Source organism: Pan troglodytes, chromosome 16 (genome assembly GCF_028858775.2).
Source record: "Pan troglodytes isolate AG18354 chromosome 16, NHGRI_mPanTro3-v2.0_pri, whole genome shotgun sequence".
NCBI classification, from domain to species: domain Eukaryota; kingdom Metazoa; phylum Chordata; class Mammalia; order Primates; family Hominidae; genus Pan; species Pan troglodytes.
In genome coordinates, this window is record NC_072414.2 from 66,304,007 (window position 1) to 66,324,110 (window position 20,104).

Below are 20,104 nucleotides of genomic sequence, written 5' to 3' on the forward strand. Positions count from 1 at the left end.
GTCTCAGGGATGGAAACTCCTTCATCAGAGTGTAACACAGATATAATACCTGGGAATGAAAGTGATTCACCCAGGGGGCTTGCCATGTGCTTCTCCCTAGTCCTGAAATGCTATTCCTTCTCTCTCCTCCTGGCAACAGCCTGCAAGACACGCACGTTGAATTTTAGTTCCTCTGTGGAGCCTTCTCCATGTCCTTCACAGCCACATTAGCCACTCCCCACCTCTCAGCTTTGTCAGTGGCGGGTGCTTGCCTCTGTCACTGCAGTGTGCTATTCCTCTGTTCACATTGCTGCCTCCCTGTTATAGGCTGAGCTGTATACCCCCTCCCAAAATTAATCTGCTGAAGTCCTAACCCTCAGAACCTCAGAATGTGACTATATTTGGAGATAGAACCTTTAAAGATTTTAAAGTAAAATGAAGTCCTTGAGGAGGATCCTCATCCAGTTCTGACTAATGTCCTCATGAGGAGAGACAATTCTGACACAGACACAGAGGGAAGCCCATGTGAGACAGAGGGAGAAGACGGCCATCTACAAGCCAAGGAAAGAGGCCTTAGAATGCACCAACCCTGCCAACACCTTGACCTTGAACTTCCAGCCTCCGGAACTGTGAGAAAATCAATGTTTGTTGTTTAAATCGCCCAGTCAATGGCATTTTGTTACAGCGGCCCTAGCAAACCAGTACACCCCTCCCCTCTGAGCCACGTGAGGACATTTGAGGTCTACTGTATTCTTTTTGAGATGGAGTCTCACACTACCACCTGGGCTGGAGTGCAGTGGTGCGATCTCGGCTCACCACAATCTCTGCCTCACGGGTTCAAGCGATTCTCCTGCCTCAGCCTCCTGAGTAGCTGGGATTGCAGGTGCCCACCACCAGGCCCAGCTAATTTTTTGTATTTTTAGTAGAGATGGGGTTTCACTATGTTGGCCAGGCTGGTCTCGAACTTCTGACCTCATGATCCGCCCACCTCCGCCTCCCAAAGTGCTGGGATTACAGGCATGAGCCACTGCGCCCGGCCAGGACTGATCATTCTTAATATCTAAAGAAAGAAGTTTCTAGCGTGCCATGCTGCTATGGAAAGAGCACTGGGGATGCCTCTGGGCGTTGGGGGCACCGTAGGGTACTGAGGTCTGGAAAGGGGAGGAGGAAGGACAACAAAAAGACCATGGACGGCAGAGCCCACAGCAAATGCCTCAGCCTCCCAATGTTTCCGGGCTCCTGCCTGCTTCCCTGGATTTGAATGTGTTCTCCACCAGGAGCTGGGGGCATTGTCCTCCATCAGCAGGGCTCTGACAGAGCAAGCCTCCAGAGGGGACCTCCTCCTGTGGAGACTCCACGTGGAACCTGGACCTCACCACCATGCCCGGCCACTCCTCTCTCACAGGCAAAGAAAAATGGCTGATCAGCCTCAAATCATGCCCTCGGTGACTTGACTTTGACCCCACCATCTTAGGAGATTAGCGCTTTGGAAATGGAGGCAAGGAGGAAGACATATCCTACATGAGTAGGAACGCCTTGAACAACAGGGTTTCAGACAACAAGGGGCCTGGTGGGGAAGGGGCACGTGGGCACAGGGGGCAACAAGGTGCCGCCCCTACAGCCACCTCACCGTGTCCACCCCTCCTGCCAGCATCTCCGTGACGTTGGCCTTGATGTCCTCGAAGGACATCTTGCTGTCTCCCAGGAGCCTGTAGAGGATGCCACGGTAATCGTGGTGAACACTTCCTTTCTGTCTCAATTCCCAGTAGAAGTTCTGGGTGTATATGTCAGCTGTGGGGAAGGAGGAAAGAAAAAAGAGTGAGGTTCCCTGCAGGCGGGTGGGAAGGAGGGCAGTCTGTGGTGAAAGGTGGCACCAAGGGCCTGGGGATTCCGGAGCCCTGTGCTTCTTAGGCTGCCGTTTTACTGAGCACGTACTCTGTACTAAGCCCTTCATATCTGTTTTTTCATCGAATTCTTGGGGTATGTGACATCATCCCCATTTTACAGATAACAGAGGTGCAGAGACATAGTCACTTGCCCAAGGTCACGTGGGTGTAAGGGGCAGAGGTGGGATTTGACTCTGCCATACCCTGACCAGCCTTCTCCACCCAACCTTCCCCATCTCTCCCACCCAAGTCCCTGTCATCCAGCACAGCCGTGGCTCAGACTCCCCTTTGCCCTCTGGGGAGCATGAGCTCCTTTGAAGAAGATCACAGATGTCTTTGCTCCTCTTTTTCCAGAAAAATCTAATAATCCCCAACAGCCAGCCTTCTATCCGCCATTTCCAGGGGTCCCAGGGCCTTCCTGACACCCACGCCTGCCCGCCACAGTGTGGGTTTCCTACAGGTCAAGTCAGCACCCATTGACATAGCGTGGGACAAAGGAGCCGGCTGAGGCCTGGGGCTCCGAGGAGGAGAGCACAGCCAGAGAAGCCCTCACCTTTACTGAAAATCACGTCCCATGCAGCCACATGGTCCTTCCAGGTCTTGGTTCTGAACAGACGGAACAGGTCTGGGGGAAGGTTGAGCATGGGGACGCTGGTGTGGAACATCTGGTAGATGGCATCAATGAATCGCTGGGCCTCGGGGTTCACTACTTCTTCCAGCATCCCCTGGCGCTCCCCAAAAATGACGTTAGTGATGGCTGCAGGGACAGGAAGAGGCTGAGGAGCCATTTCTGATGGGGCCTCTGAGAGCCACAACTCCCACGGACTCCTCCACCCTCACCTCCCTCAGCACAAAGGATCTCTTGCCCCTACTCTTAGCCTCCTTCAGTAAATAAATTGAGGCCTGAGTCCCCAAGGGCTAAGATGCAAGGCTGAGAAAGCTGACCTCTGGCAACCACACAGGTCCTGCAGAGGGGCATGTGGAGGACCTGAAAGGTGGGAAGCAGGGTCTCCAGCAGAGCTGAGAGAGGGCCTAGCCCAGGATGCAACTGCTCTGCCCACGCTTCCACCAAGAGAGATTCCTCATCTGTAATTGGCTGAATTGGCTAAATACTTCCTGAAACAGGTCAGAAAGGAGACTAAGGGTCATAAATCCCTGGATAATTAACCATCCAGGACCTAGTCTTGCTGGACCTAAGAAGTTACAACAGCCTCAAGTTTTCCCCACCTACCAGGTGAGTAATTTGAATACTGATTTCATACAAAGCTCTGGGCACCCCAAATCTCTTGCTGTGACCACACAATCTTCATCAAGCCACAGGGCCTTTGTATGTGCGGTTCCCTCTACCTATACTGCCTGACTTCCTTACCCCATCTAGATAACTCCTACAGATTCTTCAATGCCTACCTCAGATTAACCACTGAACTCTCCTCTACCCTACCAGACTCCAAAGGTCTATGGCCCAGGAGGTGGAGACTTGCAGAATGAAGGTCCAAGCCAAGCTCTGGCTTTGGCGGATGGTGGCAATAGGGACCTGTACTTTGGGGACCCTTGCTCCTACAGCACAAATGCCAGATGAGAGAGAATGCCAGATGAGAGAACCCCAGAGCAAGGGGTCTCACTCTGTTGCCCAGGGTGGTCTTAAATTGCCTCTGAGTAGCAGGCAGTGGAGGACATGATCAGCGGCTCATCCCAGAAGTCAGTCTCAATGCCTCTGCAGGGTCTGTACTGAACCTCAAGGTAAGAGAGTGAACACTGAGTCCTCCCACCCCCATGCCCACTGCCAGCCAGGTGCAAGCTCCTTACACTCAAAAGCAAAGCGGAACAGGTCATCACTGATGTCCCCCGAGTAATTTCCGGAGCCCGCCTTCTTGATGCGCCTGTGCAGGACACTGACGAAGTCCCGAGATACTGCATCCAACAGGGGCAAAAAGTTCTTGGTGGCCTCTGGAGCCATCACCTCCTGGTTCAGGGCCACCCGGTCTTTCTTCCAGGCTGCCGACTTCCTGAGAAAACATGGGCCCACAAGACCTCATGGTCACAGACCCCAGGCCTGGTGAACACAGAGGGGGCTGACTCAGTTTTCCCAGGAAGCTGAGTCACAGCTCACAGCATCCAGCACTCCCACCAGGGCCTCTGCCCTCACCTCTCCGAGCACCCTCTGCCTCTCACCTCCTCCTTGCTCTGCCTGGCTGGGAGAAGAGAAAGGAAAAAAGAGAGTGAAGGGGAACAAAACTCCAACTCCCCTCCACTCCCTCTGCTGAGGACCAGGAACTGATATTCTTAGAACCCTTTGTGTAACTTTCAGTCTCTCCAGTCTTTGCCTCAGCTGCAGGCATGCCTTCCATGCCACTCCCACTTCCTCCTGGCCGATGCTCACCTTTGACACTCCAGGGCCCCTCTATATAACATTTTCTGACTCTTGCACAAACAAAATTGACCAGCCTCTCCTCCTCTGCACCCCCAGCACATCCCATTACTCACTTCTGTCGGGGGACCTCAGGTGCCCCGAACTGGGTTGGTCATAATAAACCTTAATTCATGCACACTCTTGAAATTCATCAATCCATGCAAAGTCCTCTTCGTGACTTGGGGGTGTTTTTGTTGATAAGAATATTATCACAAACTTACCACCCACCATAGAAACTAGGAACTTGACAGTAACTTACACTTGCCTTCCTGGTCCTTCCACATCCTTTGTTCCCTTCTAAGGAGACCACCCACTAGAATCCCTTGCTCTCATTTGTGTCTAATTTTATCTGATCTCCATTTATTCCCAAAAGGTACTATTACAAAATATATACTTGTGTTTAACTTCTTTTAAAAAGCTGTCGGTCAGACACAGTGGCTCACGCCTGTAATCCCAGCATTTTGGGAGACCGAGGCAGGTGGATCACCTGAGGTCAGGAGTTCGAGACCAGCCTGGCCAACATGGTGAAACCCCGTCTCTACTGAAAATACAAAAATTAGCTGGGCATGGTGGCGGGCATCTATAATCCCAGCTACGCCGGAGCTTGAGGCAATAGAATCACTTGAACCCGGGAGGCGGAGGTTGGAGTGAGCCAAGATCGTGCCATTGCACTCCAGCCTGGGTGACAGAGCAAGACTCTGCCTCAAAAAAAAAAAAAGAAAGAAAGAAAGAAAGAAAAGCTGTCATGCTTTGCCAGACTTGCTTTTTTCACTTAGTTGTACCGTTCCAAGTATCATCTGTATTGCTGTGGGAGACTGAGTCCCTTCATTTTGACTGGTGTGTACCACAATTCACTCACTTATAATCCTATTGAGCATTTCAGTAGCTTTCTGGTTTTTAATATCATGAACGGTACCACTGCAAACCTTCTACTACACATCCCCCAAAGCAGGGATACTCTTTGGAGTATATCCCTGAAATCAAACTGCTATGTCACAGGTATGCAAATATTCCATTTTAGGAGAAAATGTCCAACCATTTTCCAAAGTAGTGGCTCCAGTTTACACTCCCACCAGTAACAGATGAGAGCCCCAGTTGCTCTGTAGCCTCACCCACACTTGATATGGTTACGTTTTACCTTTTCTTTTCTTTTTTTCTTTTTTTTTTTTTTTTTTTTTTTTTTGAGACAGGATCCGGCTCTGTCACCCAGCCTGGAGTGCAGTGGTGCCATCTCTCATCACAGCAACCTCTGCTTCCTAGGCTCAAGTAGTTCTCTGGCCTCAGCCTGCCAAGTAGCTGAGAACACAGGCATGTGCCACCACATCGGCTAATTTTTTATTTTTTATTTTTTGTAGAGATGGGGTCTCACTGTGTTGCCCAGCGTGGTCTTGAACTCCTGAGCTCAAGCAATCTGTCCGCCTTGGCCTCCCAAAGTGCTGGGATTACAGGCATGAGCCACTGTGCCCTGACCCGCATTTTACATTTTTGATGGGGTGGGTATGGTGGCTCATGCCTATAATCCTAGCACTTTGGGAGGCTGAAGCGGGAAGATTGCTTGAGCCCAGGGGTTTGAGACCAGCCTGGGCAACATGGCAAAATCTCATCTATACTAAAAATGTAAAAATTGGCTGGGTGTGGTGACACGCACCTGTAATCCCAGCTACTTGGGAGGCTGAGGTGGGAGGATCACCTGTGCCAGGGGGCAGAGGCTGCTGTGAGCCATGATCAAACCACTGCACTCCAGCCTGGATGACACAATGAGATCCCATCTCAAAATAAAAAAAAATTTATGAACAATTTCGTAGAAAACAGTATCCACTACACTTAAATACACTGATCTGTCCCCATGTAGGACAAATGTCTCACTGCCCCTTTAGCCTGTATGGGACTCACGGTGGCAGGTCCCTGCTCTATTTGTCACTGTATCTCCAGTTCCTGGCACAAGTCCTGATTCATCAAGGATGCTGAGTAAGGTGGGACTCAGTGAGCAAACCAGTCAGTGAGAACTTTTCCAGATCTTTAATTATTCATTAGGATCTTCAGCATGGCCATTTCCCTGAAGGCTGGCAGAGCAATTCATCATCATCATCATCATCATCACCATCATTTGTTTTAGGGAGGCAGGAAAATGACGGGGATTCACCTAGAGGCCCTGCTAGGAGGCACAGGGCAAGCCTGGCCTCAGCCCCTCACCCCCAGCCTCTGCCCTCTCCACAGCTCCCCACCACCTCCCTCCAGTCCCTGGGAGATGGCCCAGGACTCACTTCAACAGGACTCCTATGGGTCTCTGGTAATACTGGTGATAGGCGACCCAGGGCGGGATGAGGAATCGTTCTGGGTTGGGGCCCTCGGACTTAAAGAGAAGGGCCACATCTTCAGGGTCGATGACATAAACCGACTCCACGTTGCCGAGCTTCTCCCTGGAGGGGTGGGGGAGAGGGGCTGATGGAAGGATCCGAGGAGAGCTATGGATACAGGCTCAGCACAGCTGCCTCACAGTTCCACAACTTGCTGACTGTGGGACCTGAGTTGAGGCCCTTAACCTCTCTGAGTCTCAGTTTCCTCTTCTGTAAAATGGAGACAAATACAGTACCTGTCTCGCAGCGTTGCTGAAGGACAAGACAATAGGAAGTATATGGATGTGACCTTTGTTAAACATTCTACAAGTGACAGCTTTATGATCACTGTTGCTGCTGTCCCACAGCACATCCCCAGGGCCAGCCCAAAGCCACCCCCGAGCCTTCCATGGACCAGCAAGTCCTCCACTCCTTGCGCATTCTTCCTGTGTCCACACCTACAGCAGCCCCAGCTTCTCACCTGTCCACAGAGCTCAGAACCATGGCACACTTTCATGTCACTGCTAGAGTGACTCACTATAGCTTGCAAGGTAGGCCATATTCCAGGCCAAATCCCTGTCAGACTCTACAACTGAAATTCTGAGAGTGGCCACCCTGACCCTAAGAGTCAGAGGCCACCCAACAACATACTTTGTCTCTATTAAAATAAAACTTCAGTAAAACATCAAGCCCCAACATACAGGCAGGGGAGACAGGCTTGCAAATCACTTTGCAGACAATCTGTATTAAATACAACTGGGTTTTTGTTGTTATTGTTGTTTTGAGACAGGGTCTCTGTTACCCAGACTGGAGTGCAGTGGTGTGATCACGGCTCACTGCAGCCCTGACCTCCCAGGCTCAAGCGACCCTCTCACCTCAGCCCGGCCAAGTACCTGGGACTACAGGCACCACCATGCTTAATTTTTGTGTTTTTTGTAGAGATGAGGTTTTGCCATGTTGCCCAGGCTGGTCTCAAACTTCTGGGCTCAAGAGATCCTCCCACCTCAGCCTCCCAAAGTGCTGGGATGGCAGGTTTGAGCCAATGTGCCTACCCACATACAACTGTTACATATCACTGGTGTTCTTACTTGAAGAGATGAGGACACAGATACACAAAGAGGAAAGACCATGTCAACACACGGGGAAAAGATGGCATCTAACTCCAAGGAGAGAGGCCTCAGAAGAAAGCAAGCAACTCAGCCGAAACCTTGATCTCTGACTTCTAGTTTCCAGAACTGCCAGAAAATTAATTCCGTTGTTTAAGCAAAAAATAAGAAATAAAAATACAACTACTAAAAAACAACAGAAAATTCCACTTCTTGCTTGCCTCTGCCTTTTATCGAAGAAAATTAAGATACACTTTTAGGCAAAATATCATAAAAACATGGAGATACAAGCCAAGTGTACTCATGTGTGTGCATGTTCTCTCTCTCTCTCCTCTCATAGTGCTGCTTTAACCACTGAGCCAGAAAGCCTGGGCCTCCCTTGATGAGTTTCAGGCCTTCACTTGTTCTGTGGCCTCCCAGAAAATCCCCTCAGTATTTTTCCAGCTACCATGTGTCTTCGCACTAACTAGCGCCATACCCCTAACCAAGTTCAGCCAAGCCCTTGAACTGCTATTATCATGATCAATTCCGCTTCTGGGAATCTAGCCCAAGGCAATGATCTGACATCAGCAACGATGCTTGATGGATAAGGATGTCCATTGCAGCCTCAAGTCTAACAGCAAAAAAGTCAAGAGTAGGTTGTATGTTCACTTTAAAGAACCGGCGAAAAAAAAATCCATACTGTGAACTACTATGCTGCCTTTTAAAATTATATTAGAGGCCAGGCACAGTGGCTCACACCTGTAATCCCAGTACTTTGGGAGGCTGAGGAGGGAGAGGGAGGATCACTTGCGCCCAGGAATTCAAGGCTACAGTGAGCTATGATGGCACCACTGCACTCCACCCTGGGAGACAGAGCAAGACCCTGTTTCAAAAAAAGTAAATATTAATAAGATAGATCAAGAAAAAGGAAGAAGATATAAATAAACGAAATGAGATCTTTCCCCAGAAAAGTCTGAGGACCACTGAACAGCACTTTCTCTTAAAATATAAAATAATTTTATATTAGAGAGAGAAAAAAGGAAAGAATTCCTTGATATATTGTTGTGAGACAACATAAGCAGCATATATAGTATATTCACATACCTCATGATACTTAAATGTTAAATCAATTGGAATTGATTGTATCTGACTTCAATTTTTCATTTGTGTTTCTCTGTATTTTCTAAATTGCTCTGTATAAAACAAGAACAGCCTTCGTGTTAGGAAAAAAACCCACAAAAGTTGTATTTTAAATTCCTCACATTTATTCAGAAGTTTATTGTTTATTAGCTATAAGTTCAAGTATAATGACACACAGAGCTGGAAGTCAGACAATTCCAGTTCCTGCCCTGGCTTTGCTCTCATGAGTTGTGTGACATTGACAAGATCCTTCTTCTCACTGGGCCTCAGTTTCCCCATCTGTAAAGTGGGGAAATAATAACACCAACTACAGGGATATGTTGCAAGATTCAGATGGAAGTGACTCAGAAAACAGAAAGATAATTAGGGTCTGGAGGCAGGGAACATAAGGCCAATTCACACTTGAGCTGTGACAGGAAATATCCTCTCCATAGGGCGCATGCTGTAAATGACTTTGTAACTTTGCTTCATCCTCTCCATTTACATAAGGCGTATGGAATTAACCAATGGAATGCTCTAAGGGGTATTTAAACTCCCAAAAATTCTGTTAACGGGGCCCTTGAGCTCCTACACTCAGGCCCCTCCCACACCGTGGTGTGCATTTTCATGTTCAATAAATCCCTTCATCCCTTCCTTGCTTTGTTTGTGCGTTTTGTCAAATTCTTTGTTCAAGACACCAAGAACCTGGACACCCTCCACCGGTAACATATATTTTGGCCAGCCAGCCAGGAGGAAGAGGTAAGCCCAAAGTTTGGGATTCGTTTTTCTCCCTTTCCTTTCTGCTCCATACAGGAGCTCTCTCTTTCTCTTTTCTGTTCCAACTTGGGACCCTTGCTGGGCCCCACCTAAACACGGAGACAACTGCAGGTTTCTGGCCGTGGCCAGTGAAACTAAGAGGTTTCCATGTGGAGAAGCAGCCTGACTGCCACCGCCCGGTTCGCTTAAGGGACCTGGGTCTTTTTTATGTTTTTTTTTTCTTTTTTTTTTTTTTTTTTTTTTTTGTCTCTTTCTATTTCAGTCTTTCAGCGGCTGTTTCCTAGTAGCTCCTTGGAAATTGAGGCTGGGGTCACCAGTACTGCCTGAAGGTCTACGAATGAAAGGGAATAATTGCGCTGCCCCAAAGCGGGAGGGACTTTTTAAAAAAATCTTTTTTGCCTGTGGTTCCTGATCCCTACATGCGGTGCTGCTCGGAGCAAACTCATAAATGTTTCTGGGGGCTTAAACCTTATTTTCTTACGCTAAATTCTTCCCTTATAGTGCTCAACTAGCTAAGGACAAAAAAAAGCCCACGCAGCATCCAGTTCACATTACAGTTCATGGCTACTCTTATAAAGTTCATAGTATGCTCCAGAGGGGAAAGCCTGCATGTGATGCCCACCTAAAGCCAGAGACGTCTGGGACCCTAAGATTGGACCCCACAGGAGGATGCTCTGTGGGTCCTGCGGACCCCAGCCACTCCAAAGAGGATGCTCTTGGCAGAGGTTCTGAGGTCTAGCCCTCCTTAGAATTTTCTCTCCGCAGTTGCAATGCTGTTTGGCCCCGACATTGTTTGGAACCTGAAGTTTACTGTTGAATTGGAAAGTGGAATAGAGTTGCATGTATCCAGGCTTTTGTGCTGCAGCTCTAAGCAGGGGGCCTGGTTAACACGTGACACCCTGCTTTGAAGTCTTGGGAGGTTTGGCCTTTAAAAATCAAACTGCCATGGAGACTGCTTTAGCCAAAATTTTGGTTCACAGCCTTCATTGGATTATCTGTTGGGGCAAAAACTGGCAAGCTTGTATTGCTATCTCATGGCTAAGCTTCCAAGCTATTGAATCTTCGTTTATGTGTGTGTATACATGTCTAGATGTGTTTATTTGTATGTACACATTGTTATATGTTGTGTCTACCAAATTGCCTTATAAGTAAAAGAGCACTCATAAATTAAGTAAATAAGTCTAAGCAATTTTCAAGTTCACGTGACTTAAAGTATAACTTTACTAAACAAGCTAGCTTTAAAATTATTGGTGGAATAAAAATAGAAATGCCTTCAGTATTATCAGTATACATTTTGTTTGAATTTTATGTTTGTCTTTGCTATCTTTTTTTTTTTTTTTTTTTGAGACAGAGTCTCACTCTGTCACCCAGGCTAGAGTGCAGTGGTGTGATCTCGGCTCACTGCAACCTCCGCCTTCTGGGTTCAAGCAATTCTCCTGCCTCAGCCTCCTAAGAAGCTGGGACCACAGGCACGCACCACCACGCCCAGCTAATTTTTAAATTTTTTAATAGAGACAAGGTTTCACCATATTGGCCAGGCTGGTCTCGAACTCTTGACCTTGTGATCTGCCTGCCTCAGCCTCCCAAAGCACTGGGATTACAGGCATGAGCCACCACTAGATATTCTTAAATGTCAGTGAATTCAACCTGGGAGCTGCTTGGGGCAAGCCTGCCTCCCCTTCTATTCAAAGTCTCACTGAGATAAATGCATATCTGATTGGTTCCTTTGGAAAGGCTAATCAGAAACTCAAAAGAATGCAAACATCTGTCTCCCACCTGTGATCTGAAAGCCTCCAAGCCCACTCCTTGCCTTGAGTTGTCCCACCTTTCAGGACCAAACCAATGTTCATTTTACATATGTTAATTAGTGTCTCATGTCTCCCTTGTTAAAAGTAAAAATTGAGTACAGCAAATGGGATAAATGCTTTAGGTAAACTTTTTGTGTAAATTAAAACCTTAAAGTTATTTTTGGCACTCATTTAATATCTGGGTCATTTCCAAGTAAGAAAGGGTTGTGATACGGGGAAATATGTTTCTAAAATTGTGGAATTGTTCTTATCTATAAATGCCCATATCTGATATTTCAGGATTTCTTGCTTTTTAGGGTTTCACTAAAATTTTACATTACAAAGGATAAGATTTCTAGTTAACACGTAATTCTGTATACAAAATGTGCCTGAAAGGGTTATTACTAAAAAAAGGAAAGAATAATTTTGTCTAATTCAGAAGTTATCTAAAAGTTAGTTCAAGTTACAGTTTTGAAAAGGTTATTTATGAAACAATGTAGTAAGGAACCATTAAGTAGGGGAGAAAGATGAGGAACAGTTTAAATAATAAAATATTCTTTAAAACCTGATAAAGAATTGGAAACATTTGGCTAATTAACATTTTTATAGCTAAAGCTCTTAGTCTTGATTAAAGTAAGAAGTATTGTAAAAATGCATTGGCAGTTTGGCAACTCTTTTTTTTAATATAGTTAAGCATGAAGCTGGATTTAGTGTGGAACCAAATTCCACATACATGCTTACATTGCTTCATACTATGTTTACTGTTTTGCATGGATAGTGCTGGAGTACTTATTGGTCATACGCCTAAAGTGAATTTGTTAATTGCACAGGATGTATGATAATATTAGTGAACTTAAGGATACTGAATTGTGTATCAGGAATAAAATATTCATTATGTGGGTTTTGGGGGGCCCTGTGTAACACTGTAGCCTCCACGGTAAATTGAATAAGAAAATTTAGGGTTGGTTTCCTGCTTATTTGTTTTTGCTTCTAGTTTTCATTTGTTTGCCATTTGTTCTCCTCTGACTTTGCTTGTGTATGCATGTATATAAAAACCATGATTTTTCTTAGTTCCTAGTGGAAGGTTTTCATTTAGTTCTGTGTTCCTGTGCATTTCTAGCAAGTCATCATTCATTCCATTTTTCTGGAATTCCCAAGCTACCTTTGTTGGGCCTGCAGGAATTAATGGAGCATACTAGCGTTTTTATCCTTAAACTAACTTTTTGGATTTTAGGCTTCCTGATACTTTAAGTGTGTTGAGTATACTCTCAAAAATAGAATTTTAGTCATATTTCTCTCTCTCTGCCTAGTTTCTCCAAAATTTGTAAGCTATTTATGAATATTCTTAATTCATTGCAATGTGTTTGTTTGCATACAGTCAAGCAGGGTCCCTGGGGCCACTCAGGGAGAGAATGTCAGGCCTCTGAGCCCAAGCTAAGCCATCATATCTCCTGTGACATGCACGTATACATCCAAATGGCCTGAAATAACTGAAGAATCACAAAGAAGTGAAAATGGCCTGTTCCTGCCTTAACTGATAACATTACCTTGTGAAATTCCTTCTCCTGGCTCTTCTGGCTCAAAAGCTCCCCCACTGAGCACCTTGTGACCCCCACCCCTGCCAGCCAAAAAACAAACCCCTTTGACTGTAATTTTCCATTACCTACCCAAATCCTATAAAACAGCCCCACCCCTATCTCCCTTTGCTAACTCTTTTCGGATTCAGCCTGCCTGCACCCAGGTGATTAAAAAGCTTTATTGCTCACACAAAGCCTGTTTGGTGGTCTCTTCACACGGACACACGTGAAATTTGGTGCCATGACTCGGATCGGGGGACCTCCCTTGGGAGATCAATCCCCTGTCCTCCTGCTCTTTGCTCCGTGAGAAAGATCCACCTATGACCTCAGGCCCTCAGACCAACCAGCCCAAGGAACATCCCACCAATTTTAAACCTGGTAAGCAGCCTCTTTTTACTCTCTTCTCCAACCTCTCTCACTATCTCTCAACCTCTTTCTCCTTTCAATCTTGGTGCCATCTTTCAATCTCTCCCTTCCCTTAATTTCAGTTCCTTTCCTTTTCTGGCAGAGACAGAGGAGACGTGTTTTATCCGTGAACCCAAAACTCCGGCGCCGGTCACAGACTCAGGAAGACAGTCTTCCCTTGGTGTTTAATCACTGCGGGGATGCCTGCTTGATTATTCACCCACATTTCAGAGGTGTTTGATCACCATGGGGACACCTGCCTTGATCCTTCACCCTTAGTGGCAAGCACCACTAATTTGGGGGGCAAGCACCCCCCTTCTCTCCGTGTCTCTACCCTCCCTCTTCTCTCCACTTTCCTGGGGGGCAGGCACCCCCCAAACCTTCTCTCCATGTCTCTATCCTCTCTTTTCTCTGGGCTTGCCTCCTTCACTATGGGCAAACTTCCACCCTCCATTCCTCCCTCTTCTCCCTTAGCCTGTGTTCTCAAGAACTTAAAACCTCAACTCACACCTGACCTAAAACCTAAACACCTTATTTTCTTCTGCAATGCCACTTAACCCCAATACAAACTCAACAATGGTTCCAAATAGCCAGAAAACGGCACTTTCGATTTCTCCATCCTACAAGATCTAGATAATTCTTGTCATAAAATGGGCAAATGGTCTGAGGTACCTGACATCCAGCCATTCTTTGTTCCCTCCCTAGTCTGTTCCCAATGCAATTGGTCCCAAATCTTCTTTTCCCTCCCACCTGTCCCTTCAGTCCCAACCCCAAGTGTTGTTGAGTCTTTCCAATCTTCCTTTTCTACCGACCCATCTGACCTCTCCCCTCATCCCCAGACTGCTCCTCAGGTCACTCCCCAGCCAGGCTGAATCAGGCTCCAATTCTTCCTCAGTTTCTGCTCCTCCACCCTATAATCCTTCTATCACCTCCTCTCCCCAAACCCAGTCCAGCTTACAGTTTCGTTCTGCAACTAGCCCTCCCCCATCTGCCCAGTAATTTCCTCTTAAAAAGGTGGCTGGAGCTAAAGGCATAGTCAAGGTTAATGCTCCTTTTTCTTTATCCGAACTCTCCCAAATCAGTTAGTGTTTAGGCTCTTTTTCCTCATATATAAAAACGCAGCCCAGTTCATGGCTCATTTGGCAGCAACCCTGAGACGCTTTACAGCCCTAGACCCTGAAGGGTCAGAAGGCTGTCTTATTCTCAATATGCATTTTATCACCCAGTCAGCCCCTGACATTAGAAAAAAGCTTCAAAAATTAGAATCCGGCCCTCAAACCTCACAACGGGAATTAATCAACCTTGCCTTCAAGGTGTACAATAATAGAGAGGCGGCAGCCAGACAGCAACACATTTCTGAGTTACAATTACTTGCCTCTGCTGTGAGACAAAACCCAGCCGCATCTCCAGCATACAAGAACTTCAAAACGCCTGAACCGCAGCTGCCAGGCATTCCTCCAGGACCGCCTGCCCCAGGATCTTGCTTCAAGTGCTGGAAATCTGGCCACTGGGCCAAGTATTGCCCGCAGCCTGGGATTCCTCCTAAGCCATGTCCCATCTGTGCAGGACCCCACTGGAAATTGGACTGTCCAACTCACCCAGCAGCCACTCCCAGAGCCCCTGGAACTCTGGCCCAAGGCTATCTGACTGACTCCTTCCCAGATCTTCTCCGCTTAGCGGCTGAAGACTGATGCTGCCCAATCACCTCAGCAGCTTCCTGGATCATCACAGATGCTTTAGGTAACTCTTACAGTGGAGGGTAAGTCCGTCCCCTTCTTAATCAATATGGAGACTACCAACTCCACATTACCTTCTTTTCAAGGGCCTATTTCCTTTGCCTCCATAACTATTGTGGGTATTGACAGCCAGGCTTCTAAACCTCTTAAAACTTCCCAACTCTGGTGCCAACTTGGACAATATTCTTTTATGCACTCCTTTTTATTTATCCCCACCTGCCCAGTTCCCTTATTAGGTCCAGGCATTTTAACTAAATTATTTGCTTCCCTGACTATTCCTGGGCTACAACCACACCTTATTGCCACCCTTTTCCCCAGTTTAAAGCCTCCTTCACATCCTCCCCTTGTATCTCCCCACCTTAATCCACACATATGGGACACCTCTACTCCCTCCTTGGTGACTGATCATGCACCCCTTACCATCCCATTAAAACCTAATCACCCTTACCCTGTTCAATGCTAATATCCCATCCCACAGCATGCTTTAAAAAGATTAAAGCCTGTTATCACTTGCCTGTTACAGCATGGCCTTTTAAAGCCTATAATCTCTCCTTACAATTCCCCCATTTTACCTGTTCAAAAACCAGACAGGTCTTACAGGTTAGTGCAGGATCTGTGCCTTATCAACCAAATTGTTTTGCCTGTCCACCCCATGGTGCCAAACCCATATATGCTCCTATCCTCCATACCTCCCTCCACAACCCATTATTCTGTTCTGGATCTCAAACATGCTTTCTCTACTATTCCTTTGCACCCTTCATCCAAGCCTCTCTTCACTTTCACTTGGACTGACCCTGACACCCATCAGGCTCAGCAAATTACCTGGGCTGTACTGCTGCAAGTCTTCACGGACAGGCCCCATTACTTCAGTGAACCCCAATTTCTTCCTCATCCATTACCTATCTCAACATAATTCTTCATGAAACACACATGCTCTCCCTGCTGATCACGTCCAGCTAATCTCGCAAACCCTAACCCCTTCTACAAAGCAACAACGCCTTTCCTTCCTAGGCATGGTTAGATACTCCACCTTTGGATACCTAGTTTTACCATCCTGACTAAACCATTATATAAACTTAAAAATGCAAACTTAGCTGATCCCATAGATCCTAAATTCTTTTGCCACTCCTCTTTCTGTTCCTTAAAAACAGCCCTAGAAGCTGCTCCCACACTAGCTCTCTCTAACTCATCCAACCCTTTTTCATTACACACAGCTGAAGTGCAGGGCTGTGCGGTCAGAATTCTTACACAAGAGCTGGGACCGCGCCCGGCAGCCTTTCTGTCCAAACAACTTGACCTTACTGTTTTAGCCTAGCCCTCATGTCTGTGAACGGCAGCTGTCGCTGCTTTAATACTTTTAGAGGCCCTCAAAATCACAAACTGTGCTCAACTCACTCTCTCCAGTTCTCATAACTTCCAAAATCTATTTTCTTCCTCACACCTGATGCATATACTTTCTGCCCCCCTCCACTACCTCTCAGCAAGCTGAACTCATTGCCTTAACTGGAGCCCTAACTCTTGCAAATGAATTACACGTCAATATTTATACTGACTCTAAATATGCCTTCCATATCCTGCACCACCATGCTGTTGTATGGGCTGAAAGAGGTCTCCTCACTACACAAGGGTCCTCCATCTTAATGCCTCTTTAATAAAAACTCTTCTCAAGGCCGCTTTACTTCCAAAGGAAGCTGGAGTCATTCACTGCAAGGGCCATCAAAAGGCATCAGATCCCATTGCTCTGGGCAATGCTTATGCTGATAAGGTAGCTAAAAAGCAGCTAGCATTCCAACTTCTATCCTTCACAGCCAGTTTTTCTCCTTCTCATCGGTCACTCCCACCTACTCCCCTACTAAAACTTCCACCTATCAATCTCTTCCCACACAAAGCAAATGGTTCTTAGACCAAGGAAAATATCTCCTTCCAGCCTCATAGGCCCATTCTGTTCTGTCGTCATTTCATAACCTCTTCCATGTAGGTTACAAGCCACTAGCCCACCTCTTAGAACCTCTCATTTCCTTTCCATCATGGAAATCTATCCACAAGGAAATCACTTCTCAGGGTTCCATCTGCTATTCTACTACTCCTCCGGACCCCTCCCTTCCCTACACATCAAGCTCAGGGATTTGCCTCTGCCCAGGACTGGCAAATTGACTTTACTCACATGCCCCAAGTCAGGAAACTAAAATACCTCTTGGTCTAGGTAGACACGTTCATTGGTTGGGTAGAGACCTTTCCCGTAGGGTCTGAAAAGGCCACCACGATCATTTCTTCCCTTCTGTCAGACATAATTCCTCTGTTTGGCCTTCCTACCTCTATACAGTCTGATAACGGACCAGCCTTTATTAGTCAAATCACCCAAGCAGTTTCTCAGGCTCTTGGTATTCAGTGAAACCTTCATACCCCTTACCGTCCTCAATCTTCAGGAAAGGTAAAACGGACTAATGGTCTTTTAAAAATACACCTCACCAAACTCAGCCTCCAACTTAAAAAAGGGACTCTGTCAAGAATAGAGCCCAAAAACTCACCAACCAAACAAGTAATTACACTGAATCCCCTTGGGCACTCTCTAATTGGATGTCCTGGGTCCTCCCAATTCTTAGTCCTTTAATACCTGTTTTTCTCCTTCTCTTATTCAGACCTTGTGTCTTCCATTTAGTTTTTCAGTTCATACAAAACTGCATCCAGGCCATCACCTGCCCCAAGTCAGGTGATGTCTTCTACATGACATTCTACATGTCATTCTACATGACAAATGCTCCTTTTAACAACCCCACAATATCACCCCTTACCACAAAATCTTCCTTCAGCTTAATCTCTCCCACTCTAGGTTCCCACACTGCCCTTAATCCTGCTTGAAGCAGCCCTGAGAAACATTGCCCATTATCTCTCCATGCCACCCCCAAAATTTTTGCTGCCCCAACACTTCAACACTATTTTATGTTATTTTTCTTACTAATATAAGAAGACAGGAATGTCAGACCTCTGAGCCCAAGCTAAGCCATCATGTCCCCTGTGACCTGCACGTATGCATCCAGATGGCCTGAAGTAACTGAAGAATCACAAAAGAAGTGAAAATGGCCTGTTCCTGCCTTAACTGATGACATTACCTTATGAAATTCCTTCTCCTGGTTCATCCTGGCTCAAAAGCTCCCCCACTGAGCACCTTGTGTCCCCCGCCCGGGCCTGCCAAAGAACAACCCGTTTGACTGTAATTTTCCATGACCTACCCAAATCCTATAAAACGGCCCCTACCCTATCTCCCTTCGCTGACTCTCTTTACGGACTTAGCCCACCTGCACCCAGGTGATTAAAAAGCTTTATTGCTCACACAAAGCCTGTTCAGTGGTCTCTTCACAGGGACACGCGTGAAAGAGAGAACCCAGAAATCTGGCATGCTGGTGAAAGGATAAGAATTTCTTATGAGTCAGTCTCTGGGCTCTTTCCCTCTATGCAAACTGGTTAAATATAAAGTAGAAGTCACGTATATCTCCTCTGTAAAATTTTAAATTAATTGGTTTAATAATAATAAGAGCTTAAGTCAAATATTTTGTCAGAAAAGTAGAAAGCGTAATGCCTTTTAGTTCATGTGACTTTGGCAATAGTTGGGAAATAAAGACAGTTTTCAAGATTATTGGAAAAATACAGTTGTCTTCAAAATGTAAACGTGTGGTGTACATTATGTTCAAATACTAGGTTTGCTAAATCCTTTAACATCATAAGCTGCTCCTTTGGCTTTTGAAAATTGTTTAACTTGCCTGCTTTCCAGCTAGGTAAGGCCTGGGGACATGTGGAGTTAGCCATGCCCCTAGCTGTGCTGGAAGTAGTCAAACCTTATCAGAAACTTTATCAGAACTTACCAGTTTTTTTTGTTTTTGTTTTTGTTTTGACAGAGTCTCACTCTGTCCCCCAGGCTGGAGTGCAGTGGCGCAATCTCGGCTCACCCACAATCTCCATCTCCCAGATTCAAGCAATTCTCTGCCCTAGCCTCCTGAGTAGCTGGAATTACAGACGCCCGCCACCACACCTGGCTAATTTTTTATTATTATTTTTAGTAGAGATGGGGTTTTACCATCTTGGCTAGGCTGGTCTTGAACTCCTGACCTCATGATCCACCCGCCTCGGCCTCCCAAAGTGCTGGGATTACAGGAGTGAGCCACCGTGCCTGGCCTAACTTACCAGGTTTTATGTTAAAATTCGCCATTATAGGCCAGTCACAGTGCCTCGCACCTGTAATCCCAGCATTTGGGGAGGCCAAGGCAGGTGGATCACCTAAGGTCAGGAGTTCAAGACCAGCCTGACCAACATGGTGAAACCCCCATCTCTAGTAAAAATACAAAATTAGCTGGGCAAGGTGGTGCATGCCTGTAATCCCAGCTACTGGGGAGGCTGAGGCAGGAGAATCATTTGAACTCAGGAGGCAGAGGTTGAAGTGAGCCGAGATCATGCCATTGCACTCCAGCCTGGGCAACAAGAGTGAAACTTTGTCTCAAAAAAAAACAAATTTGCCATTATAACATGCAATTAAGACTACTAGAAACAGTTTTACATGCAAGGTGTATATGAACAGTAGAAAGTGTTGGGGTTTTTTTGTGTGTGTGTGGAAGGTTACAAAAGGTTTTTGCTTCTTTAAAATTTCTGAGTCATGATTTTGGCAAAATAAATAGTTTACGGTAATCTGGAATTCCAAAATCAAACTTCAGTTTCAAAATTGTCTTTCCTAATGCCTGGCTTTCTAGATGAATCAGAGGGCCCCTGAAAACATCCAGAAAAGAGGTAAACAGGATTATTTGACATGTTTAGGTACATGGGATTGACAAAATGATGTTAAATCTTCTTTAGGTTATATTTTTGTGAATAATATATTCCAAAATTGTATGGGATTTCTCAAATTCTAATGTCTAAGTATATGTTACCAATCACAATTATAATTATGTTAAGTTATTGTAAACCACAAAAATGACCAAATTTTCTTGTATAAAGCTACTAACCCACGTAAAACAA

At 46.0% G+C, this 20,104-nt stretch overlaps 1 protein-coding gene across 5 annotated transcripts in view; it reads right to left on the reverse strand.

The window, feature by feature from the left end:
- CYP11A1 (cytochrome P450, family 11, subfamily A, polypeptide 1) overlaps window positions 1-20,104 on the reverse strand; it is a 64,107-nt gene that overhangs the window by 3,599 nt on the left and 40,404 nt on the right. For 4 of the 5 annotated variants that reach the window (XM_063794052.1, NM_001280408.1, XM_016927106.4 and 1 more), the window contains 4 exon segments: window positions 6,540-6,695; window positions 3,672-3,871; window positions 2,419-2,622; window positions 1,610-1,770 (listed from right to left, as the gene is read on the reverse strand). In XM_063794052.1, the coding sequence (XP_063650122.1) occupies window positions 1,610-1,770; window positions 2,419-2,622; window positions 3,672-3,822 (516 nt within the window). In that variant the 5' untranslated portion in view covers window positions 3,823-3,871; window positions 6,540-6,695. 5 annotated transcript variants of the gene reach the window in all.